This window comes from Triturus cristatus, chromosome 3_1, assembly GCF_964204655.1.
Source record: "Triturus cristatus chromosome 3_1, aTriCri1.1, whole genome shotgun sequence".
In the NCBI taxonomy this organism is placed as follows: Eukaryota; Metazoa; Chordata; class Amphibia; order Caudata; family Salamandridae; genus Triturus; species Triturus cristatus.
This window is the reverse complement of record NC_140583.1, coordinates 582,744,757-582,771,241: the sequence shown is the minus strand read 5'-3', so window position 1 is coordinate 582,771,241 and position 26,485 is coordinate 582,744,757. Positions and strand designations below refer to the sequence as shown.

The 26,485-nt window shown below is 45.0% G+C and overlaps 1 protein-coding gene across 3 annotated transcripts in view; it reads right to left on the bottom strand.

The window, feature by feature from the left end:
• Nucleotides 1-26,485, bottom strand: part of MCTP2 (multiple C2 and transmembrane domain containing 2) — a 765,697-nt gene that overhangs the window by 309,785 nt on the left and 429,427 nt on the right. For all 3 annotated transcript variants that reach the window (XM_085644499.1, XM_085644501.1, XM_085644500.1), the window contains 2 exons: nt 5,711-5,875; nt 1,877-2,007 (listed from right to left, as the gene is read on the bottom strand). In XM_085644499.1, the coding sequence (XP_085500625.1) occupies nt 1,877-2,007; nt 5,711-5,875 (296 nt within the window). The remainder of the gene's footprint in view (nt 1-1,876; nt 2,008-5,710; nt 5,876-26,485) is intronic.

The following is a 26,485-nucleotide window of genomic DNA, read 5'->3' as shown; positions in this document are numbered from 1 at the left end:
GAAACATGTTGACAAGTGGATAGGGTAATAGCCATTACGCCCCACTTTTACCCATCTTTAAATTTTTAACCATACCCAAGCAATCACTAACAAAGGGGAAACCTGGGTTGTTTGGGATATTTTTATTCTTTAAGACCCGGCTGCTATCAATTATTCAAAGTGCTCTCTGGAATATGGTTGAGCCCATCCTGGTTTTTAGGAACCAGGATGAGACCTGATGATGAAGCATGCCAATACTAGAGTGGGTGAGTGTCCTACTAAAGAAATAATTGTATTTCTTGAGCTGACAGTGATCAACTAGATTTGCTCAATGGAAAGCAGCGGGCGAGGATACCTATTAGTGTATATGATTCACAGTCCTGGGTGAACATTTCCTTCCCCCTTACAAAATTCTCTTGCCCCTCCGGTGGAAGGCTCACTATTCACCCTCTGTAATTTGGTTATTGGTATTAGTCTTGAGTTCTCATGGAAACAAATCCATGCCCTTAATCCAGTTTCTTTGTGGTAGATTAAGGTAATAGGTGTTGCCATTAGTGGGAGCTATGCAAGGTCTCACGAATGGTTGATGGGATGAGTTGAAAGGCTAGAAGAAATCAGGTATTGTAAGATTGCAGGGTTAAGGTTTTGAAAGAAAGGTTGCGATCTAGGAAATGAGTTGTGGGCAGTTTGCAGAAAGACAACATGATTAAGACAGACAAGCGGGTGTCTTTGATGAGGCATACAGAGGATTTAAGGTAAGGAGAATGTCATTCAAAAGAAAGAAAGGAGCGGGACCAATCAATAGTTTTTAAGTCGAGATCAGTTTTTCATGTAGGGTATTAGGAATATAGAGCAGGAGACTTTGTAAAATAGCAAACAATCTGAGAGAATAAATCATGGCAGTGATGAATAACATGAACAATACATAAAATAGCACTTTCTACAAAAAAATACTCTATCTCCCCTGTAGGAAATCTATTTGACCATTAATACAGCCTTCACAAGTCTACCAGCAATAATAGGCCACACAACACTACATAGCATAACTTCCTCTCACTTCCTTAATGTAAATGTCCTAATAACGTACATACATCTTAAAGAGTTTAACAACTGGTTTACACCTTCTACAAATGAAAAACAGAAACCATCTAGTTAACAAATATGGGTGTTTATGAAATTACGAGGCATGACTGTGTACGGTAAAGGTGAAGTGTTATCTGCATGTAAAAAAGGTGACCTGCGACACCGATTCCACAGATCACATTATCCCTATTCATGCATAGAGCTCACAGCAGATGATGCATCTCATGTGGGAAATTTTCATAAACAACTAGACCGCCATCGCCCAGTGAACCTGGGCACTGCCGTGCAAAGATCATGGCTACCCAAGGGGTTTCTTCCAAAAATGCTGAATCTGCAGACATATTTAAAGGCTTCGCCAAAGGTGGCATAGTCCCCTGCCGAAAGTGCAAACAGCAAAAATGCAGTTAATTCGTTGAACAGAATTACTGAGCCCACCACTATGACGTGCTATAAGCAATTAAACATCATTAAATACCTTAAGGTATCTGATTATTACAACTTTTTCATCGCCCGACTTTCACGCTCTGAATGATATAGAGGCTTGTGAGTTTCTCGGCTAGTGGTGGCCCTGAATTCCTAATGTCAGTAGCCAGAATGGGGAGAGCAGTAAGTCCAGATCACACATTTCCTGTTTAACAAATGTGTATACGGCAAAGGTATTACAAGCGACATGAGAAATGTAAGCCAGAAAATGAATTTATCTGTAAGATAAATAGTTTGGCGCTACACTTTTCTAACAGCTGATCCAAGTATACTGTCACGAGTAGAGAGGGGAAGGAAAGTAGTAAAACCAGAGAGTAGTTGCGCTACTTACGTCCCCAGTACTTCTTCGTGTCTTTTGTTTTCCTTTCCGCACACCTCAATGTCCAGTATGCCCATCCGGCCAGAGAAGTAGTGGAATTCAAACCGCTCCCTCCACTGAGGATTTGTAGTCCTACACTGTGTCTGGAAAACATGCATTTATGAAGAATACATGAGGATTTAGTAGCTTCATTTTGCAGTACGATATGGCAACAAACACTCCATCGCATTTTTCAAGGACTGATTAATCGAAATCCAAGGGTAGCTATGAACAATTTCAAGGGAGAAACCAGCACCGATGTCCTTAAGGGGAAAGGTGCAAGTTGTAAAAAATGACATATTATGACACTAAAGAACATCAACCTGCAACAACAGGTCACAGTGATATCAACCCAGCAAAGTATTACAATTAATAAGGAATGCGAGAATAATCAAAACAAATCAAAGTCACACTGAAGCTATAAGCAACAAAGAATACGGTGTCTCATGTAAAATATCCTTCAGTGCACCTATGTTTTACATGTAAAAGGATGACCCTAAAAGAAACTTGGACTTAATTTAGGGTTGAGTTAAGGTGACCACCACCCCCCAGACCAATACGGACACTGTATTCAGTCTTAGACTTTTCTGTGAGAGCAAGATGCACTCTGGGTGCTGTAGTCTTGATTTGCTTTCATTGGACTAATAGGACGAACACATGTGAAGTAAAGGTTTTGTAGGAGATAAGTTCAGGACTGGGGAAAGTGTAAACTTGGAGTAAAGTGGTCACCCTAAGCTGAGTGGCAAAGGAAAATGCTCCGTTTTTTTTGCTGACATACTAAGTTCAGAGGAGTATAAAAAGGTGGACTTTGCTTCAAAAACTGTTGATTCTCCTTTCAATTTTACACTTGCTCTAGAGAATTTTCTGTTCCACACAACTCTAAATTAGGCACTTATGCTAATGTATTAATTATTTTTAGTGACATAATTATAAAACAAGATATATGTGCAGCAAATCTACCTTTTCTGCATAGTCATCACAGACTTTTTGGATTTTTCTTACTGCTATTTTTGCTGGCTTTAGGAGACGGTGCACTTTATCACTGCTACTTTTAGTAAAGTGCCAGCACTTCCTCTCTAAAACATGTCCTCTATATTGGAATACCTCTTTGGTGTATTTAACTTCATATAATCCAATTATAAGTGGCGCCTTAAGTGCACCTAAGGCATCGAAAGTTAAGTGGCATATGAGGGCTGCAGTGGGCATTTAAACCTCCTACACATAAAATAGAAATGTATTTCTTCCAGGAGCACCTTTGTGCCTGACTGGGCTGCTGTTTAAATGCACTGCAGTGAAACATGGCTAGAACAAATACCTCTGCAATATAGGAAAAGCCTAATTTGATATATTCTTAAATTACCCCCAAAGTGTGCCTTGGAAGCCCACAGGGCAGCATGCCAATATGAACAAATACAAATTGGGGTTAGGGTTCCTTCAAAATAAATATATGCAAAAGCTATTTTACATTGTAGGTCACTTATTACATTTTTCCCTACGAGGCATAGATGGAATGAAATAATTTATATAAACCTCCACTCGGGAAGGGGCTATATAAGTGCTTCACAGTTATTTTCTACTTGGTTTTTAAAATCTGGTAAAATCACATTTCTTAAAACTTAAGTAGAGAAGTAACTTAGTAAAAATTAACTTAGAGTGTCTGAGCCAGAACTGGCTTAAAAACATTTCTGTCACTTGTCGCACCTCCAGATGTGGAATACACATCCTTGGCTTGCAAAGTTAACGACCCTGGATTACACAACAATGGCTTGCCTCTGAGCCTAGGATAAGCCCTTGGGGTGTTTACTACTGACCAATCACCACACATGGTCTGTCTGAGAGTGGACAGGAACAGTTAGCACAGAAAGGGCGGCTTTAGTACTTCCTCTTATAACCTGGTCCTATTAATCTCCTGGACCCTTTAGACAGTAAGATTTCAGTGGTGCCATATTAGAAGGGAAAAAGAGGCCAAAAAGCTGAAGGCAGGCATGCCTGATGGCAGAAGGGAACTGCCATATTAAAACAGGTGATCCTGTGTAATTTTACAGTAGGCCAAAAAGGAAGTGCAGCAAAATGAGTTGGGGTCTGTAAGAAAATAGGAATGGGTGGTACATTTTCTCCACTTACGGGCTAGTGCACAGGATAAATCTGGCACCGGAATCACCATCTCCTCAGTATATTTCTGGACCTGGGAAGTTTACGTCTGAAGAAAGCCTTGCAGGAAGAAGAATCCTGGCTTCTGTTTCTGGATGAAGAAGACTCACACACGAGTCAAGTGTTTCTCAATCCTGCTGGCAATCAATGAATGGAACTGCTCTTCAAGGCTCAACTGGTAGGCCGCCTGTTTATCTTGTTCAGGGACACAAAAAGCAGATCAACTACTGTCTCCAAGAAGGCCCAGAGGAATATGGAAGACTATTCCATGAGTGAAAACGGCCCAGAAGCCTGCCTGGAGGAGCTAGGGGTTGCAGGCCCAGAAGAAGCTTTGCCAGCAATTGAAGATTATGTCTAAAGGTAACACCTTAGAACAGGACAACCCTCCAGGTGTATCTGACCTCCTCTCCATCGCCGTCCGGCTGAAATTGGACCTAGATCCCGGTCTACCACAAACTGCTGGGTTTCCACAGAGTTTGGATTTTTTTCGAGGTACTTTTTTTTTTTAAAGGCTTAACATTTCATATCTATGGTTCCCTTTAACCTATTTTAACGATGTGGGTGTCTTTTTAACAATTTTTTTTCTTCATTGTTCATAATTGGTTTGGTAATTAAATTGTGTTATCTTGCTTACACTGGTATTGCTGGTACAGCTCAAACTTAGCATGCACTTCTCTTTGACTTGCCTGCTCTTCCTGCCATAGCTACAATGGGTTAAGCAGAGTTTCTCTCAGAAATGTTTTGACCTTACTAGAGTGTGTTTATTGAGTTGCTAGAGGTACAACTATCCCAAACGAATGACACAATTACGGACAGTCTGTAATTAAACACACACTTTTACTACTTGGCAAAACTTGAATCCTAGCCCACTACATCTCTCTTCTCCATGCTGCCGCTTGCCGTTTACATCATAGCTCCTCCCTCGTCTCCCACTTCTGCTCCCTACTCACACCTTTCTCTACTTACCGTGCCTACTAAATACAGGCTCACTCCCTCCTACTTCTGTCCCCGACCCTCAGCTTGGTGCTGGTCCATTACAACCCTTTCTTCCACCCAACCTTCTGGATTGTTACTTCCACATACTGAATTGCTCCTCCCAATGGCTGGACTGCTCCTCCTTTGGCTCACACCTTCCCATTGATCTCTTGAGCCTTCCCCTTAGTGGCTAGCTTTCCCCTTTGTGTATCTGCTCACCCCTTACCTTTACACGGTCACTTCTCTGTCATTACAGCACCCACCTCCCCTTATTGTGCTGCTCCTCTGCCATATCCCACTGCCCTTCTTACTTCACTTCTCCTTTCCATTACTTCTCCCCTAATACTGGGCCACCCCCATCCCCCTTCTGGGCCACTCCTCCCAGGTCCTGAGCAGTCGCACCCTTCCCCGGGTCTTTCTATTGCGATGGCTAAACTCTGGAGTTCCCTTCTCGCTCAATCTTCGTAGGGAATCAACACCTTTTAAGAGTAGACCACCCCTCACAACAGGACCCTCTCACCGGACGTAGATAACAATGCTCCATTTGTGTTGTGTTGTCGTCTTTTGGGAGGGTGAAGGTAATTTGGTGGTCACGTATCTTAAATGCGTCATAGAACATAACAGAACACCCAACGTTCCCATAAGGCCAGTTCCCATGACAATTCGATAGCAGAGACATACCTTGCTTCTATACTTTTGGTCGCCCAGTCTGAACCGCACAAAGGTAGCGGGTATGCCTCCTTCCGGGATATTCTTCCCTTCCAGCAAAGTAATGCTGATATTTCCGTTCCATAACTGGTTCTTGCCCAGAGATTCCGACAGCTTAAGACTTTGCATCGAACTTGACTGACAAAAAAAGATGCAAACAGATGCACTGTATAAATAACTTACTCTTTGGTCAGAGACGAAACAGTCGTTTACAGGTCAACGGGTAAACATTTAAATTTAGTGTCACCACAAATGCGCAGATGCAACTGATATTACAAGATGTGAGGAGAAGGCACCGCACTGTCATTAACGTGAAATGAGAAAACCAGAACGCCTCCTTCTAGGCGGTGTCGGTCGGAGTGTGTGTCAAATGAAAACCAAGTGTGCTGTTTCTCCCGGGATAAAGGCTGACAGATGAATTTCTCACCTGTCTTGAATGCCCCGTGCATCAGTTTCCTGGATCGAGCAAATGTTTAGAGGCGTTTATATAGCAGAAAAAAGCTCTCTTTCTTTGCCTACACTTAGTTATTCAAAGAGTGGTCGGGCCAGAATGTGGCCTGACCTTAAAGGGGCAATTCATCTAAAGCCAAGTTGCAAGCGGGGGTGGGGGGTGTACAGTTTCTGCCTTCATCTGTGTAGGGGGCCACTTCCTGGATGCTGCTCCTTCTAAGTCCACTCTCACTTAACCATCAGGCGTTCCTTCAATACAAGCCACCAGCGCCCCAACGAGTGAGTACTCCTAAACAACCTGCAGCTGCCTGCGAGTTGCACGAAACCAAACAGATTTCCCAAAAGCTTAATATGCATATCTGGAACACGGAATGAAATTTAAAAAGTATAAAAAGATAGGAAAATTGAGTTGACTCCATGGTGAAAATCAGGACAGAAGATTATATGAAATAGACAACAGACAAATACATGGGCTGGGTTAGTCAACAGATCAAGCAGGTGTGCTCCAAAGTCCTTCCTCCAAAGCTGTACAAAAGCAGCTGTGCGGTGAATCCTGCCAATGAAGGAGTGCATGGCGGAGAGGGTTCAGTATCTATACCAAGTTTTCCTTTTTAATCTTCCTTGATCTGGATAAAACCACATAATATCCCCACTAGCAGCTGCTTCCTTAGATGTATTACAGTTGCAACCACTGGGAAAGAAAAGCGCCACGCCCAACATCACTGTCTATGGGCCTCATTATAGAAGGAGCTGCAGGAACCCAGAGCTTTGCAATTAATAACTACTACCCGAGGTAACCGACGGAGAAGCAGCAATACAGAAAGAGGACATATGATCTCGTGAGAAATCCCAATCTGTCATGTTACTGCCAGGGGTGAAATATTCACTAGCAGCAAATGCAATAACGAGGCAACTCCTGTTCATAAAAAAATATTTTACGAGAAAACAATATTATTACTTCCCAAATATGCCTCATCTTGAAACTGTTAAAATATGAATATTGATTATGTGTGGTCAATAGACACTCCTATAATTAGACACGTGTTTTATCTCCCAAGGTCTGTGTCCTGATGTGTGAAAGTGAAATGTCCTTTTTCTCTGGTGCCATTTTCACCACCCATCACTAAACTGTACACCTGGCTAAATTTGTTGAGCTGCTAAGTGCATAGAGTTGCGTTAGCTTACGGTATTTTCTAATTCCTTTCGGTAATTACTGTCAGACCTGACAGCTTAGAGTGGTCTTCCCCCAACTTTTTTCCTGCCTCCGTCCATTTTTCTGAACTCATGTTTGCTGGTTTCAGGACTCCGCACACTCTACCACTGCTGACCAGTGCTAAAGTGTTTGTGTCTCTCTCCTAAATATGGAAACATTGGCTTAACCACATTGGCATATTTAAGTTACTTAGAAGTTGCTAGTAAAGTGCACTACATGTGCCCACTGTCTGTAAATTAAATGCTACTTGCCGGCCTGCAGCACTAATTGTACCACCCACTTAAAAAGCCCTGTAACCATGGCTCAGGCCTGCTATTGCAGAGCATGGATGTGCAGTTTTAAACTGCCATTTCAACCTGGCAGGGTAACCCTCTTGCAAGGCCTAAACCGTACCTTTATACATATACGTCAGCCCTAAAGTAGGTTGGCCGTGTCTAATTCACAGGGCAGTGTACCCTGCATTTGAGAGGAAGGACATGGACTTTTACATTTTGCATGTCCTGGTAGTGAAAACCCAACAATTTCATTTTTCATTACTGCAAGGACTATCTATCCTATAGAATAACATTGGGATTACCTTATTTGTCCTTTAAAATGTAATTCCCAATTGTGAAGAGATAGACTTTTCTAGTGTGGTGTCGCTGAACTCACAATTTAAAATCACAACTTAATGGCAAAGTTGGATTTTAATTTCCAGTTTAGCAAATGCCACTTTTAGAAAGTTAGCATTTAATTACTTTAGCTATTTGGCACATTCTGCCTGTCTCTGAAAAAAACTTCTGGGGTGGGTGATAGCTGGCTACTTGCCTTTCCGCTAGTCAGCCACACACAAAGGAAGGGTAAGTGTGACTGAGTAGCCATCTGAATGCTGTTGGGTCATCCTGAGCAGGGTGGGAGGAAGGTGCTGACACTTAACAGACAAGTCCTGTGCACACGTAACAATTTAGTAATAAGATCACAGAAAGAACAACAAAGTTCAACAAAAAATGAGGAAATGTTGTTTTAATTCAAAGATGAGTTCATCAGTACAAAGGGCGCCAGCCGACACGTGTTTCGTCAACAGTAGAAAAACTGTGACTCTTCAGGGCTGGGAAACAATATAACGAAAAATCAACAAATAGCATGGAGACAGGGGTGACAATACAAATCCAAATAAAGGTGACAAAACATAAGCATTTAAGGATGATAATTAAAAAAAAAAGGGCACGGAGAGTTCGGAGAACAAAAAAATCTCAAATTACAAAAGGGGTTAACAATGTAAAGAGACGCAATGAATAAAAAGGGCAGATCACGCATTGGGGGGTAACAAAAAGGGGGAGGAAAGCGAAAGGAATGTTGAAAAAGGAAGGGTAAGGGTTCACAGACAAAGATAAAGAGAAATAAAGAGTGGCTAATACGTAATATGCAATATGCACGATATGGTGAGGGCATAAAAACAGAGGCCTCAAAATGTAGTAGTGCCTATTTAAAAGGCATAGGAAATGAACATTGTGTATATAGGAGCCTTGAATAAATACAAAAGTAAGCACTTGGAGCATATTATACAGACGCAAATCAGACAAGGAAACACAATTGCATGTGAGAAAAAACCTCAAATTTGCGCAAAAAAAACCACATAATAATATCATCATAGGGTTTTGGGTCTTCCCCTGACCTGTTTGCACCGTAAAGCATTTGTTCTTTGTTCTTCTCACTTCATCTGTCCGTTCACCTGTCTGAGCGCCATTTATCCTGTTTCCAAAACCCTCCTTTGTGAAAAAAAGGTGCTGACACTTAGACCTGAAAGGTCTGTGTCCAATCCACACAAAAAGGGTTGCACCCCCCACCCCCTGTAGTGAGGCTGGAGCCAGTGAAGAAAAGGCAGGGACTCAGGGCACTTCAAAGCTTTCCTTTGAAGTCTGCCCCACTTCTAATATACCACTGTGTATAAGTAATGGACATCTGACACCATGACTTTAATACACTTCTGGACCTGTGACTACCCTGACAGGAAGTAGAACTACTGTGCTGCTGAAAGGACTGCCGCTTTGATGGACTCTGCCTTGCTGTGCTCTTGAATAGCAGAGCTGTCCTGCTGCCTGCTGTTCTCCTGCCTGCTTGAGAAGGGCTGGACCTGCATTACTTGAACCCAGAGTGACTCCAAGGGCTTTCTGGCTTGCCTCCTGTTCTATGTCTCAGGGATATCAAAGACTTCAGCTACCTGCATGTGCACCTGGACTCTGCGAGCTGTGGGTGTGACCTGCCAAGTGGTGCCACCTCAATCCTGGACCCTTGGAAGTGAGGCTTAAGGTTCGTCTTGATCCAGAACCCATGCATTCTCATTGGAACTGGCACATCTTCACCTATGCCTGAGTTGAAACCAGCACATCCTCGTTGTTACGTGGAGTGGACCCAGCGCATCGCCCTCGAAAGCAGCGCATCCCCTTCAGAATCGATGCATCGCCTACTGCGTGAGCAGCAGTCGCGCATCGCATCCGGAACCAGCGTCTCACACTCTGAACCGATGCGTTGCCGCAGTTGCGTGGAGAGAATCAACACATTTTGTCCACTGCGTGGCTCGACAATGAAGCATCGCCTCGGATGCACCTCACATCCTCGTTGACCATGCCGCATCCGGGATCAAGGTACTTTGGTTCAGCGGGCCCAAGTGGATCCCTGTATTCGGCCTGTGCTACATTGCGGTTGGCCTGAAATGTTGACTTTGTCGCAGTCTAGCACGACCCATTACCCCATTTAAGCGCTTATTGCTTCTAAGTGCTATTTTGACATTTATTCTTTAAAAATTAATATTTCAAATTCTACTCACTGGATTTTTGTTGTTGTTGGTCTTGTTTTATTTATAAAAATATCCTTTATTTTTCTACCCTGGTGTGAAGACTTTTGTGGTGTTTTTACTGTTTTACTGTTTGAAGTGTTGCACAAATACTTACATATTGCCTCTTGAGTTCAGCCTGACTGCACTGTGCCAAGCTACCAGAGAGTGAGCACAGAAAAATTTAAGTTGTGTTGTGACCTACCCTGACTAGGATTGTGGTTCCTTCTTGGACAGGGGGCATGCCGCTGCCAACCAGAAACCCAATTCTAACAATTACCCACTGTATTATTCACTCATTAGCATACCCCCAGCGGTAATTCTTGAATGGCACAGGCAGTATCAAGAGCAGTATTAATTTCTAGCATAGCTTTAAGTTACCACTGACAATAACTGTTGTTAAACGAGGGCCTGGATTTCCCTCTCTTTTTTGATGGTGATGAACATGCAAGTAATACTAATAATGAGGGGGTGGGATAGAGAGGTTTGATTGAAAATGTAATGAGAGCATGAAAACAATGAGGATTGTGCGCTTTGGGCATCCCAAGTATTACTTCATAGACGGCCCCCGCCTACTGAACAATGACGACACAGTTTGAAAGTACATTATTGAGGCACGTGATTTGTTTTGCGACCAGTAACGCAGTATTGGTGAAACAGAGAGCACAAGTACTACTGTCAGTCAGAGCTCCTGGGTAAATAAACAACACAATGGTGTGACTGTGGGGTTGGAGAGGTGGATACCCAAAAGAGATTCTCCAGGCTCATCTTAAGTATTTCTGTTTTTATCATCTGTTGCCAATGCCCTTCTGTAGAGCTCTTTATCTCCCAATCATTATTATTAGACTACTTCTGTTAGTTGTCTGGGATGTGAAAGTTAGTTTGGTGTTCAAATAGACTGCTAGAAGATTACCTAGCCAATAAAATATTTCAGGGGAAGGAGTGCCTGCTCCATAACGTTTCAAGGCACAATAATGACAATACATTAATCAACGTATTCCACGTATCCAACACACTAATACAGAGTTAGCCCGGAGATGGCACAGACAGCCAGTGTTACCACTGGCTACAGAATGCAGCAAAGCCAGTGTGGGCTCAACATTCTTTGAGAATCTTTGAACTTAGAGCACAGTGGCTAAAGGTATGCCAGAGTCCCCCGGTGTCCTGCAGGATGCTGTGATAAGTCAACAAGGGAACCACAGGACCCAAAGGGACCAAAGGCAATCAATGATAGCATCACAGTTGTATTGATTAGCGTGCTTGTTTATGTATCAACTGCAGAAGAGAGGACCATGGTAGCTATGCTAGAGTGCACAAGTCCTGATGATAGCTAGTGAACCACCAGCAGGTCACCACAGGCAGCACATCATCTCTGTTTCCAGGACCACTCTCAGGAAGGGCCGCACACGTTGATGCACTTACAAAAGCACCAAGAATCAGTTGACCAATCAAATGAAAGGTTTTCTAAAGGGCACGCCCGCTGTCCATTTTTCAAACGAAACAAGAAGCAGCTCCTTATAACACGGAGTGGAAATCGTGCCATTCCATAAGGCCCAAAGACGAAGAGGTGTTTTGTGATTTAGCACAGGTCTTTGTGGTAAAAATATACCACACTTGGGTCAAAACAATATGAATTATCTGTAAATAAAATGCATACACTGTTCAAAAAGAAAAACCCTGGATTCCAATTTCTTAACGCATGAATTCTTCACTCCCCCAGCAGTCATTGCGACGCTGGGGCAGCAAGTGATGTTATTACATTGCATAGAAATATAATGCAGAGAGGTACTAGAATGACGTCACTGAAAACGGAGGGCCTTCAGCAGTTCAGTGGCAAGGTACAGAACAGGGAGCGGCAGGGAACATTTTCCAAATTGACCCTCCAATTATGATCAACCCTGCAGTAAAATCAACAAGGTACTATGGATTCCTTGCCATTCAGTTCCTAGCCTCAAACATGCCAATCAGGTACTAATGTGACAGTGGTATTTGTAAAAAAAATATGTATCTGCCAACTGGTAACTGGACATTAGAAATCTAGAAAATTGTTTTGACTGATCAGGACAGCGCTTTAAAATGCAATCCACAACTTGAAGGGGTAATACATGTGAACACGTCAACGGCAATCGCCCTCTGAAAAGTCACTGATGATCCCCTTAACCTAGGGCAATCCTTGCCAGCAATATGCCACTGAATGAGACAGTAGTGTCAGGAAACCTTCCAGAAGGGCTCAGAGACATCAGGACACACAACACCCTAACATGCTCGTCGCCGCTTACACTGAAGCTCTGCACAAATACATCTGTAACGTTACATTAACATTCAGCACGGACATGCCATGGGCACGACACAACTTTACCTACAGGCCTTCACCATGAAAAAGAAAATGAGACTTTGATTCATAAATCCAGCTGCAACTTTTTCCCCTTTACTTTGACTTGGAGGCCAAGAAGTTAAACTTGATTGTTCCCATGGCTATACTTCAAAGCCCCGGCAGATATATGCCTCCCTAAACACTGAAACTATTTCAAAATCCCTTTTAAAAACTAGGACTAATGTCCACAGAGGAGCAAAGGCCATAGCGCAGTCTGGCAACCGCGTCAGAAAAATGGCTGCGCTTCCATGAAATATGCCCAAAAATAATTTTGCGGCTTGGTATGTCCTAATTTCAAATTGAATGTTTATCTTGGAAAGGCTTCTATCTAACTTATCCATAAAACAGCTCCACTTAGCTCTCCGAGCCCTGTGAAAATGGAATCCGAAGCTGGCTATTAAAGGGGCCTGGAGATTGCTTCCATATGGCGGAACAGCATGAGAGTGGAGGGCCGAGGCCTGCAGCAGGCGCGGCTTGGCGGGAGCTCCAGATCTATCCATGGACACTCGTTGCATTACACCAGAACATCTGGATTATGGCTTGTAATGTCCCTGGGAAATCTCCACTTCCCATCAAAGCCTTTATCGTGCTCGGCCGCGCTCGGTACATTTTCGGATTTAACACAGTCACGTTGGAAGTGTTACGCTTGCAGCTTCGGGTTTCAACTTTCCTGGCCTTTTCCAGCACAACTCTGAAAACAGGCGCACGAAACAGCTTCTCGGTGTTCATTTTAGGTGTCTTGTTCTGTTCATTTGACTTGTTCACTTTTGCAATGACAGGTTTTTTCGAGTAGAGAGGGCACTGCATGGCTAATTAATTAAACTTAGCAATGCAGAAAGTAGAATTGAATCATAATTGTCCGGGGGACTTCCTGTGTGTGTGGAAATATCGCTATCTCTATCCACTTCATTCTACACATGTCAAAAGATGAAAACGCAAAGTCTGTGCTGTTACAAAATAATTACCAGCACAAAAAGAGAAAGTGCTTAACTGCAGGTCGATGAAAACACATCACTTTGTACAGGATGCACAAAGAAAGTGTACGTGGAAGCAGTAAGTGTTGGCCTGGCACCCTCTGATCGTTTATATTTCATCAATATCTGAAGTTTGTTTCAATAAAAATGCAATCCACACACATTAAGGTCAACAGGTGACACACGTTTATTAGGGACCTCAAAATACAGTCCTGTTTCTCCTCCCACAACACTTCCTGGTTTGGAACACAAGTCTAATTGGTCCAAGCGAGTAGAACCATCTCATTGGTGCATCTTGTGTGACGTGGCGGAGCGAGGCAGCTGATGGAGAGTCCTTAGTAGCTGTGACCAGGGCACTCGAGCAGCTCTTCGAGTCCTCTTCCACCCTCAGTACAGATGGAGGCGGTGGGAGGTCGCGAAAGGCGGCCACTTCTTTTGTTGCCATGTTTGCAATTGAGCACGTGGACTGGGGTACGAGTGAGCTGCTGAAATCCCCACACCTGTGACCAAGATGTGTGATAATGGATCATGGACAACCCTGACGACTATTCAGCAAGACTTGGAAGGTCTAAAAACAGCAACCCCCACGCTTGGGCAAACTACGGTAGCGCTGGCACCATCAGTGTTCCATGGGGCCAATGATGCTCATTAGTGCTGATGCCACCGAGTGCCATTACTGCTGGGCACCAATGATGGTCATTGCTGCCTCAGTTTATAATCGTTCTTTCATTCCTAGGATCGCTGACACGCTTTTACTGCCCAGGTCTGTTAAACCTCACTAGTTTCTGGTCACATTGTTGTTCATAACGGCCCGGAGCTACTGAGCGTCATAACAGCCCGATAACAATGAGGCTCACTACTGCCTCAGGGGGAATTAATGCTCATCCACCCCTGTGGATATAACATGGGGCCATTAATAGAGGGGGGATAAATATGCTTATTAATGTACTCCTAGGAGGAGCGTTGATTCTCATTAAGACCAGAATCCATGGCTGCAGCAGAATTTGCCAGAACCATAAAAAATAACAAAATTCAATAAAAAAATATTTTACGCCACCTAAAACACAAAACCTCACGTGGAAGGACATACAATTAGACAGAGCTTCAAAACCTGTGGTCCGTGGACCCCTGGGGGCTGTGACGACTACTCAGCGGGTCTGTAACTGCTTGGAAAATTAAATATTTTTCTTTTATGGTCCAAGTGACCGAAATAAAGCTGATAAATGAAAAATATTTTTCATATATTAATAAAGTGTATCTAAATAAAGTAGCTTAATTCAAGATTAAACATGTTAAAACGTAAAGTTGTTGGATTTGTAGCTGCAACTGGAGGCTGAAGATTGAGATGGTGGCCTCAGATTGATTTATGGCAGCAGTGCAAATGCATCAAAAATAATAAGTATGTAATAGTATGGACAAAGAGTGGCCTCGGTTGAATATAGAAAAATCCCCAACCTTCCCAGTAAAATGAAGATGTTATACTTTTCTATATATATATATGTGAAATAAATAAAACATGTAATCATTTCTGTGTTTGTTGAATGCTTGTTTCACTATTTTTGGGTATTATTTTGTGTCCAAGTCATCCAAATTGCTTAAGGCAGCGCTCCGACTTCCAGAAATGCACTAATGACTCCATGGGGGTCCCAGGTTGCAGCAAGGATTAGGGAGGGGCGCACGGAAGAGAAAAGATTAAAAAACACTGCCTTAGGGAATACTGTGTCCCCCACGCTCACAGGCATGAGTGAGGCGCGGCCAGTATAGAAGAGAGTGAGTGAGGCGCGACCAGTATACAAGAGAGTGAGTGAGGCGCGGCCAGTATACAAGAGAGTGAGTGAGGCACGGCCAGTATACAAGAGAGTGAGTGAGGCACGGCCAGTATACAAGAGAGTGAGTGAGGCACGGCCAGTATACAAGAGAGTGAGTGAGGCGCGGCCAGTATACATGAGAGTGAGTGAGGCGCGGCCAGTATACAAGAGAGTGAGTGAGACGTGGCCAGTATACAAGAGAGTGAGTGAGGCGCGGCCAGTATACATGAGAGTGAGTGAGGCGCGACCAGTATACAAGAGAGTGAGTGAGGCGCGGCCAGTATACAAGAGAGTGAGTGAGGTGCGGACAGTATACATGAGAGTGAGTGAGGCGCGGCCAGTATACAAGAGAGTGAGTGAGGCGCGGCCAGTATACAAGAGAGTAAGTGAGGCGCGACCAGTATACATGAGAGTGAGTGAGGTGCGGCCAGTATACATGCGAGTGAGTGAGGCGCGGCCAGTATACAAGAGAGTGAGTGAGGCGCGGCCAGTATACAAGAGGGTGAGTGAGGCGCACAAGAGAGTGAGTGAGGCGTGACCAGTATACAAGAGAGTGAGTGAGGCACGGCCAGTATACAAGAGAGTGAGTGAGTGAGTGAGGCGCGGCCAGTATACAAGAGTGAGTGATGCGCGGCCTGTATACATGAGAGTGAGTGAGGCACGGCCAGTATACAAGAGACTGAGTGAGGTGCGGCCAGTATACAATAGAGTGAGTGAGGTGCGGCCAGTATACAAGAGAGTGAGTGAGGCGTGACCAGTATACAAGAGAGTGAGTGAGGCGTGGCCAGTATACAAGAGTGAGTGAGGCGCGACCAGTATAAAAGAGAGTGAGCGAGGCGCGACCAGTATACAAGAGTGAGTGAGGCGCGGCCAGTATAGAAGAGTGAGTGTGAGTGAGGGTGAGTAAGGCGCGGCCTGTATACAAGAGAGTGAGTGAGGCGTGACCAGTATACAAGAGAGTGAGTGAGGCGTGGCCAGTATACAAGAGTGAGTGAGGCGCGACCAGTATAAAAGAGAGTGAGCGAGGCGCGACCAGTATACAAGAGTGAGTGAGGCGCGGCCAGTATAGAAGAGTGAGTGTGAGTGAGGGTGAGTAAGGCGCGGCCAGTATACAAGAGTGAGTGAAGAGTGAGGTGCGGCCAGTATACAAGAGAGTGAGTGATGCGCGGCCTGTATACATGAGAGTGAGTGAGGCACGGCCAGTATACAAGAGACTGAGTGAGGTGCGGCCAGTATAGAAGAGAGTGAGTGAGGTGCTCAGTGTCTGACACTGTCAGTGATACACGCTCGTGCACTTGGTGCAGTGATAAATACATGTAACTAAAAACTGCACACTTGCATGGTTTTTACTGAACCCCTCTCCTATCAATGATGACGCGTATGTTTCTTCATATACTGATGAAGTGTCATCGTCCCTTCTCAGCGGCTCTTTATATCACACTGGACGATTGTAGGGTGGGCACTGTCTGCTTGCATTGCACATCCGATCCGTTTCTGTCGTGTTATCCATCTTCCAGTTGTAAAGATTGTTTCTATTACTTGAATCACAGCCGGCATCCTGTGGCATTGCATCATTGCATCTGTAAATGAATGCGTGAGTTCCAGGAAATGTCGTGGCTGAGATGGATATTGAGGTTAATTTACCTCCTCAACTATTGCATTTTTTTGAGGTTTTGCGTTTTAGGCACTTTTTAACTTTTTGAAAACCGTATCTGAATGTGTACTAAATCTTTTTCAAGTGAATATATATTTTTATGTTTCAGTATACCATTTATATTTTCGAAATTCGAGCCATGTTCATCGAGTACTAACAAAAGTAAAACATAGTCCTCGTTTCCACAGTTAAGAGCAATTCCATTAAGGAACATCAAACAGTTCCTAAGAGATTTACAACCACGGACTCGGTGGGATTCACCGTTTTAGTCAGAAGATAAATCAGCCAATAATAGAAAAGGAAAAATCAGTGTGGCTCAAATGACATTATCGACACCAACAAAGTAAGTGCCTGAGTGAACAATGCATCCTGGTGCAAAACAACAGGTCAAAAGGACTGCTGATGCATCTTTATTTCCATTAATCGTAGACAACACTGTTTTTCAACATTCAAGTTCCATCACTTGGAGCGGCAGCACTAACTTCTGCCCTTGCATGCAGTCCCGTTATCCTGCATTTTTACCTATTTGTAGTATGTTTAGACTGTCTTAGTCCAGAGCGTAGTATTTTATTCCACACCAATGCCTCCTCCTGGCTACTCTTCCACAGAAGCTCTCATCTTTTCCCTTGCCGCCAATATCCCCCAAACTCACTGTTTTTCTTTCTAGCCTTAATGTTGTTTTCCCAAACTGGCAGTACAGCTCCACAGACCAGAGTTTCCTAACTAAAGATGGTTATTGATGTACTGCTGTTTTAGTGCAGTAGCTGAATCAATAAACTAGAACATACTGCTGTTTGTCAGGATTGCCAGAGCATTCTGGGAAATTGTTTACTGCCTGTCTTCAATGGCCCTATACGAAGAGAGCCTTAGCTTCCTTTCAAGAGCACAATCGAGAGCAGTGTTCACAGCGTGATGTTCTACTGCCCCCTAATGGACTTTTAAAAAAACGCAGCCAAAACATCCCACTTGTTTCATTCAATGACAGTATTTTAGAACATACTTCAGCCCGAAAAGCTCCACACTGTATGTTACATAGAGTAGAGCGTGAATGAACGAGTGGCGTAATGGTATGTCTTTTAAGTATTAAAATGCTCCCAAATGCGAAGAAATATTTTAATCTAAGTCGCTAATAAAGGTACGGTTGAATAATTTAACACACAATTGGTTAGAGTAGTTTTCCGATTTCTAGTGGTAGGACTGATCTACAGTGCATATGTTTTATGAGTAGTCATATTGCATGTGGCCTCAACTTTTAGGAGGTATTTTCATATCTCTCTTCTGTCAGAACGATAAAATAAAGAAAAACAAATTGCAGACGCATACTTTCTAATCGCTACAACTGCTAGATAACCTTATTTGTAAACAGGCTTCTGAAGTTTGCACTATCCATAATTGCGTCCAACAGAAGGACGAACAGGAAGACGATTCTAGATGCCCACTTTGGCAATCCTAACTGGCACGAATAACCGGGTAGAGGTGCAGAGAAGAATCCAATATTGTAGCAAAGGCAGTGACATCTAATACAATAATAACTGATATCTACCATTTGTATGAAACAATTAAAAAAGGGACTCAAAGGGGAGGAGAAGACTTACGTGAAAGAAAAGAGTTCACGAAACCTCATATCATGAAACTAAAACCTCGCTTGAGTAAGACACACATACACACTCAAAACAGACTCCCCTCCAAAAAAACCGACAAGAAGCCGTGGAACTTGGAAATCTGAGAAATGTGGATAAAGATTGAGCACAAACCAGGGGGAACGGTTCTATTTTCTGTTTTGAGGGAGTTGGATTGTAAGACTTTGCGAATGTTCACAGACCCATCTCTGATGGGCTAAAGGCTTATTCATCATAAAGTACTGTATGTGACAATAAAGATTAAATTGCAATAAAATATGGTAAAAAAAAACAAAAAAAAGATTGAGCACAAACCACAGAAGTACGAGCATAAAAAAGAGGTCTAGTACCTTAGCTCCCTAGAATAAGTATGTGAAGCACTCAGGGGTTGCTGTTCCTAAAGAAGAATCCAGCCAGATAGGCGTCGGAAAACAAAAGTTGCCCTAACACACCCATGAAGGTACCATGCTTCATCATTGTTTTTAGGTCTCGGTTGGGCAGAGCATGCACTGTCTCGTCGAGAGATGCTGTATACAGTATTGTGGGGGGAAGCTCTGCCCACTTTCCGTCTATGTTTTTCATTGGCTTCAATCTTAAATGCTGCATTTTGATTCATTTTCATGTTGTTAGTTCCTCCTCCTGACGGCCATGTTGTCATTTATATCCTTTCCTGGCTATTGCCCCCTTTACTTCAAAACCATTTTTGCCTCTATGTCCCCCCTCACCCTCCTGCAGTCCATGACTTTTCGCCCCCCCAGCACTCCCGTTCGTGCCTTCCTGGACCCCCACCCTCCCATTTCCAATGCAATAGGTTTCGCGTAAAAACGCGTCCTATTGCATTAAGAAACGCTTGTTTGGCTTGTGATTGGTGAGTCAATTCGCACTCTTGTCTCATATGCGCGCGATGCCTTACATCGTACGCATGCGTGACAAAACAGTGGCGTATTCACAATTCACATCGGGAGGCAGAGACAGCACAAGTTATAAAATGCTTTCTGAGTCTTGAGGCGCTTCCTGCAGAGAGATGGATTTGGGAAAAAGGGGGTGGTGATGGACAGAGTTTCTGAATGATGCAGAATACTCTTACCAAGTCAAGAGATCATGGTTTTAATCCATCACCGTTTTTTAGCTCACTGCACCATCCCAGCTCAGAACCTGGCTACATGCAAATTAGTCTGTACCTGTCCCAGTGCATGATGGGAACAGGGCAAACCAAACTACCAAGCCAATTCTTATACTGGGAAGGAAACAAGCTTCCGGGGACCGGTTTCTGGCATCACAGCCTTCGTCGGCCCGGCTTGCCTGAATCCTGATGGTGCAATGAGCAAGGGACTCACGTCTGAGCATACCCTCCCACACTGAGTGTGGATGAAATCGATTTGGGAAAAAGGGGGTGGTGATGGACAGAGTTTCTGAATAATGCAGAATACTCTTACCAAGTCAAGAGATCATGGTTTTAATTCATCACCGTTTTTTAGCTCACTGCACCATCCCAGCTCAGAACCTGGCTACATGCAAATTAGTCTGTACCTGTCCCAGTGCATGATGGGAACAGGGCAAACCAAACTACCAAGCCAATTCTTATACTGGGAAGGAAACAAGCTTCCGGGGACCGGTTTCTGGCATCACAGCCTTCGTCGGCCCGGCTTGCCTGAATCCTGATGGTGCAATGAGCAAGGGACTCATGTCTGAGCATACCCTCCCACACTGAGTGTGGATGAAATCGATTTGGGAAAAAGGGGGTGGTGATGGACAGAGTTTCTGAATGATGCAGAATACTCTTACCAAGTCAAGAGATCATGGTTTTAATCCATCACCGTTTTTTAGCTCACTGCACCATCCCAGCTCAGAACCTGGCAACATGCAAATTAGTCTGTACCTGTCCCAGTGCATGATGGGAACAGGGCAAACCAAACTACCAAGCCAATTCTTATACTGGGAAGGAAACAAGCTTCCGGGGACCGGTTTCTGGCATCACAGCCTTGGTCGGCCCAGCTTGCCTGAATCCTGATGGTGCAATGAGCAAGGGACTCACGTCTGAGCATACCCTCCCACACTGAGTGTGGATGAAATCGATTTGGGAAAAAGGGGGTGGTGATGGACAGAGTTTCTGAATGATGCAGAATACTCTTACCAAGTCAAGAGATCATGGTTTTAATCCATCACCGTTTTTTAGCTCACTGCACCATCCCAGCTCAGAACCTGGCTACATGCAAATTAGTCTGTACCTGTCCCAGTGCATGATGGGAACAGGGCAAACCAAACTACCAAGCCAATTCTTATACTGGGAAGGAAACAAGCTTCCGGGGACCGGTTTCTGGCATCACAGCCTTCGTCGGCCCGGCTTGCCTGAATCCTGATGGTGCAATGAGCAAGGGACTCACGTCTGAGCATACCCTCCCACACTGAGTGTGGATGAAATCGATTTGGGAAAAAGGGGGTGGTGATGGACAGAGTTTCTGAATGATGCAGAATACTCTTACCAAGTCAAGAGATCATGGTTTTAATCCATCACCGTTTTTTAGCTCACTGCACCATCCCAGCTCAGAACCTGGCTACATGCAAATTAGTCTGTACCTGTCCCAGTGCATGATGGGAACAGGGCAAACCAAACTACCAAGCCAATTCTTATACTGGGAAGGAAACAAGCTTCCGGGGACCGGTTTCTGGCATCACAGCCTTCGTCGGCCCAGCTTGCCTGAATCCTGATGGTACAATGAGCAAGGGACTCACGTCTGAGCATACCCTCCCACACTGAGTGTGGATGAAATCGATTTGGGAAAAAGGGGGTGGTGATGGACAGAGTTTCTGAATGATGCAGAATACTCTTACCAAGTCAAGAGATCATGGTTTTAATCCATCACCGTTTTTTAGCTCACTGCACCATCCCAGCTCAGAACCTGGCTACATGCAAATTAGTCTGTACCTGTCCCAGTGCATGATGGGAACAGGGCAAACCAAACTACCAAGCCAATTCTTATACTGGGAAGGAAACAAGCTTCCGGGGACCGGTTTCTGGCATCACAGCCTTCGTCGGCCCAGCTTGCCTGAATCCTGATGGTGCAATGAGCAAGGGACTCACGTCTGAGCATACCCTCCCACACTGAGTGTGGATGAAATCGATTTGGGAAAAAGGGGGTGGTGATGGACAGAGTTTCTGAATGATGCAGAATACTCTTACCAAGTCAAGAGATCCTAGGAAGCTTGTTTCCGGTCCAGGGAAGGCATGGCTTGGCAGTTCGGGCAGGACTGTTCCCATGAGGCACAGGGTCACACTGATTTGCATATGGCCATGTCTGAACTGGGGTGGCAGAGTGGGCTAAAGAACGGTGATGGATCAAACCCAGATCTGTTGACTGGGTGTGAGTGTCCGATTGGTTCTGATGCTCCGTCCATCACCACCCCCTTTTGTACTGCTTTGTTCGCCATAAGTTGGCAGGGTATGCTCAGACGTGAGTCCCTTGCTCACTTTGCCACTGGATTCAAGCAAGCCTGGCTGAAGACGTCTGAAATGCCAGAAACCGGTCCTAGGAAGCTTGTTTCCGGTCCAGGGAAGGCATGGCTTGGCAGTTCGGGCTGGACTGTTCCCATGAGGCACAGGGTCAGACTGATTTGCATATGGCCATGTCTGAACTGGGGTGGCAGAGTGGGCTAAAGAACGGTGATGGATCAAACCCAGATCTGTTTACTGGGTGTGAGTGTCTGATTGGTTCTGATGCTCCGTCCATCACCACCCCCTTTTGTACTGCTTTGTTCACCATAAGTTGGCAGGGTATGCTCAGACGTGAGTCCCTTGCTCACTTTGCCACTGGATTCAAGCAAGCCTGGCTGAAGACGGCTGAAATGCCAGAAACTGGTCCTAGGAAGCTTGTTTCCGGTCCAGGGAAGGCATGGCTTGGCAGTTCGGGCTGGACTGTTCCCATGAGGCACAGGGTCAGACTGATTTGCATATGGCCATGTCTGAACTGGGGTGGCAGAGTGGGCTAAAGAACGGTGATGGATCAAACCCAGATCTGTTGACTGGGTGTGAGTGTCTGATTGGTTCTGATGCTCTGTCCATCACCACCCCCTTTTGTACTGCTTTGTTCGCCATAAGTTGGCAGGGTATGCTCAGACGTGAGTCCCTTGCTCACTTTGCCACTGGATTCAAGCAAGCCTGGCTGAAGACGGCTGAAATGCCAGAAACCGGTCCTAGGAAGCTTGTTTCCGGTCCAGGGAAGGCATGGCTTGGCAGTTCGGGCTGGACTGTTCCCATGAGGCACAGGGTCAGACTGATTTGCATATGGCCATGTCTGAACTGGGGTGGCAGAGTGGGCTAAAGAACGGTGATGGATAAAACCAAGATCTGTTGACTGGGTGTGAGTGTCTGATTGGTTCTGATGCTCCGTCCATCACCACCCCCTCTTGTACTGCTTTGTTCGCCATAAGTTGGCAGGGTATGCTCAGACGTGAGTCCCTTGCTCACTTTGCCACTGGATTCAAGCAAGCCTGGCTGAAGACGGCTGAAATGCCAGAAACCGGTCCTAGGAAGCTTGTTTCCGGTCCAGGGAAGGCACGGCTTGGCAGTTCGGGCTGGACTGTTCCCATGAGGCACAGGGTCAGACTGATTTGCATATGGCCATGTCTGAACTGGGGTGGCAGAGTGGGCTAAAGAACGGTGATGGATCAAACCCAGATCTGTTGACTGGGTGTGAGTGTCTGATTGGTTCTGATGCTCCGTCCATCACCACCCCCTTTTGTACTGTCCTGCAGAGCGATGCACGCACTCCTCGGGGGGTGGATGTATACTTATGGGTTGATGTTTTTAGTGCAGAAACCCTGTGGTACCCCACAGCTGACAAGTCCCAGCCCTGCTTAAGGAGTACAGTGGCAATGCATAAAAAAAAAAATGCCGCTTTAGTAAAGCTGCGAAGGAAGCATTCGTTAAAATTCACTTGCTGGCAGCGCGCGTCACTTCTGCCTCGCTCCACAGTGTGACTCGCGTTATACAGTGACACCGTGCAAACCTAGGGCTTGGGAACAAACAGCACCGAAGCGAAACTGCAGCACAGCAGTAGCAGGGATCAGAGCCAGTGGGATGCTAGAACCAGGCGGGAGCTGGCGGCTACAAGCTCCGTTTCTGCATCGGACCAGGGCCAGCTTGCAAATGCTTCTTTGCCCTGTAATTCCAAATGCTGCCTGTGTAATTTGTTCCATGGCTGTGCCGTTTGTCGAGACACTCATGAAGTGGCTGTGTTTAGCGTGGGGTGGGGTAAAAGTGTGGGCTAGCAGTGGACTAGATTGCTGACGGATCTGCCTAAAGGGTTGGGGAGTCATCCCGTACCCCCAATTTGTGCTCGTTTTGTGCGCCTTCGTGGGCTTTTGAAGGGGTCCAGGCAGCATTATTTGGAGGAAGGGGATGTATAAGCCCTGTAATCAGACGACCTCAATTATCCCAGATCCACGCGTTACTAGTTAGTCCAGTCCCGTTTTTTTCTTTGAATTATGGGACTTGTAGTCCTAGTTTTAATGCAGAGGTAAATAAGACTGCGAGTCGCAGAATTTAAAGAAAGATCCTGGGCTGGCTAACTAGACACGCACGGACCTAGGAAACTTGACAGCCATGCAAAATGTTAATTTACATAAGCACTTTTAAGGTTTCAGACACTATTTTTTGAAATAAGAAAAAACGTAGTGAGGGGGTTTACCACTGGCGGTGACAGTGAGTCTTGGGCAGGACAGCATAGAGTCGAAGAATCCTGGACAAGTTACAGATACACTCATGACTGATCTCCGAGCGCCTTATCTTAACCACACAGCAACCAACATCCTCTCCGCTATAAACCGTGATGTAATTCCTCAGAGAGTTAGCTTTCTTACATGTTTTGTCCCGAAAAATACATTTTAGCAAGATGAGGCGTGAACAATGGGGCAGGCAGGTCACTTGTTGTGGGGGAGAAAGTCTTGTGATGTGCATGCATCGCTCCCTCACCCATAAGTGGAAGACGTTCACATCACATTTTAACTATTTAAAGCCCTATCTGACTGCGGCATAGATTAACATGTGACTGAGGTACCTAGAGGCTTTCATGAATAGTTTGTCTTTTATTTGTTTGCTGCAAATATCCCAAAGCACCTGTTGTGTGTACAACCTTGCCAATTAGACCCTGCAAACCACCACCACATTTCAAAAATCTATTTTCCCGAAAAGTTCCTTAAGTTGATGCTCAGAATCCCATCACTTTCTGCATCTATTTCAGACGAATATATGTCGTTACTACGCATTCCGTTGCAACGCATGCTTTTACCACGCATGCGTTGACCCAGTTAGCAACTCCAGCGCATTGAGACCCTCACGGGTGATATGCGGCTCTTTATAAATCTCTGATTGTTTGATTGACATGCGCCTCCCCAACACCGCAATCAAACGTGAGAGACATTTAACTCCAACAGTAGACAACATTGTGGGAGAGCTATCCAGCTCATAGATGGACCTAAGGTCGGGCTACCACCAAATCCTCTTACCTCCGGAATCCCATCACATCAAAATGTTTTCAACCCACCTCGGTCTGCGACGTTACAAGCTCCTCAACTTTGCCATTTTCAGCGCAGCCGAAGTCTTCCAAGACATTGTCCAAGGGTTGGTTGCCGGCCTCCAAAGGGTTTTGAATGTCAGCGATGACATCCTGATGCATGCCCCCATCATATGAGGGACACCTCCGCAGGCTGAAGGCAGTATTCAAGCGCTTCCAGGAAAGTGGGCTGTAAAAGGTATCATTCCTGACCCTTCAAAAGTCAGAGACATACAAGCAGCACCCCCCCACCAACACATAACAAAACATAACGTGTATTTGTAAAGCGCACATTCACCCGTAGGTATCTTGGCGCTGAATAACAGATGTTTCTTGTTACCCAATTCAATGGTACACATTTTATCGACCTCCGATGGATGAAAGTCTGATTTGAACCTGTGACCATGAGGTCGAACACAGGCCCCTGCAGTGGACGCATTAGTCCACTGAGCCACCAGCCCACAGAGGCTACTAGTACCAATGATTGCATCCAGTCCGACACTGCTGCAACACCATCCCCCAAGTGGATCAAGATATTGGCCACACTGGCACAAAAACCGACCAAACCCCACCACATCCTGCAGTCCCTACACAGTGTGAAGGATGAGCTCACTGTCACTGAGGAAGGTTGCCTCCTGAGAGGATCCCGGTTGGGGATACCCTCCCACTTGACATAGCTGATTATGGACCATGCAATGTATAGTCCGAATCAAGAACTGACTGCACTGCAAGGTGTGATTCTAGGGCCTGGATGAGCTACCTGTATGTCCCATCAAGCTGTTTGACTTGGAACAAGCCTCTGGTCACACAAACCCTCTGCCTCCTACAACCATGGGGCCAATCCCAGAGATCCTGTGGTACTGAGCCAGTGCAGATTTCGGCAGCCTCCGCAATGGCCATTATCTGTTCATCATCATCAACGATTTCTACAAATACCCAGAGGTAGAAATCGTGCAATCTACATCAGTAGAAGAGACAATTCCCAAGTGTTAGAAAGTCATAGCCACCCATGGACTCATAAAAGATTTGAGCACAGACAATGCCCCCCGCCCTCCCTTCAATGGCCAGGAGTTCAGTGCAGACGGGGCGCCGCTACAAACATCCAAGTGGGAGACCGGGTGTTCGTTTGAGATCGACATCATGGAAGCAAATTCCATTTGTCTTTTGAACGAGCACCTTGGCAGGTTAGAGGTAGAAAAGGGACTAAGATATCGGCTGCGTGGGGAAAGCAGACCGTCACAATAAATGTGTCACACTTCAGGAAGTTTCGGATGGGTCTGGTAAACACACCAA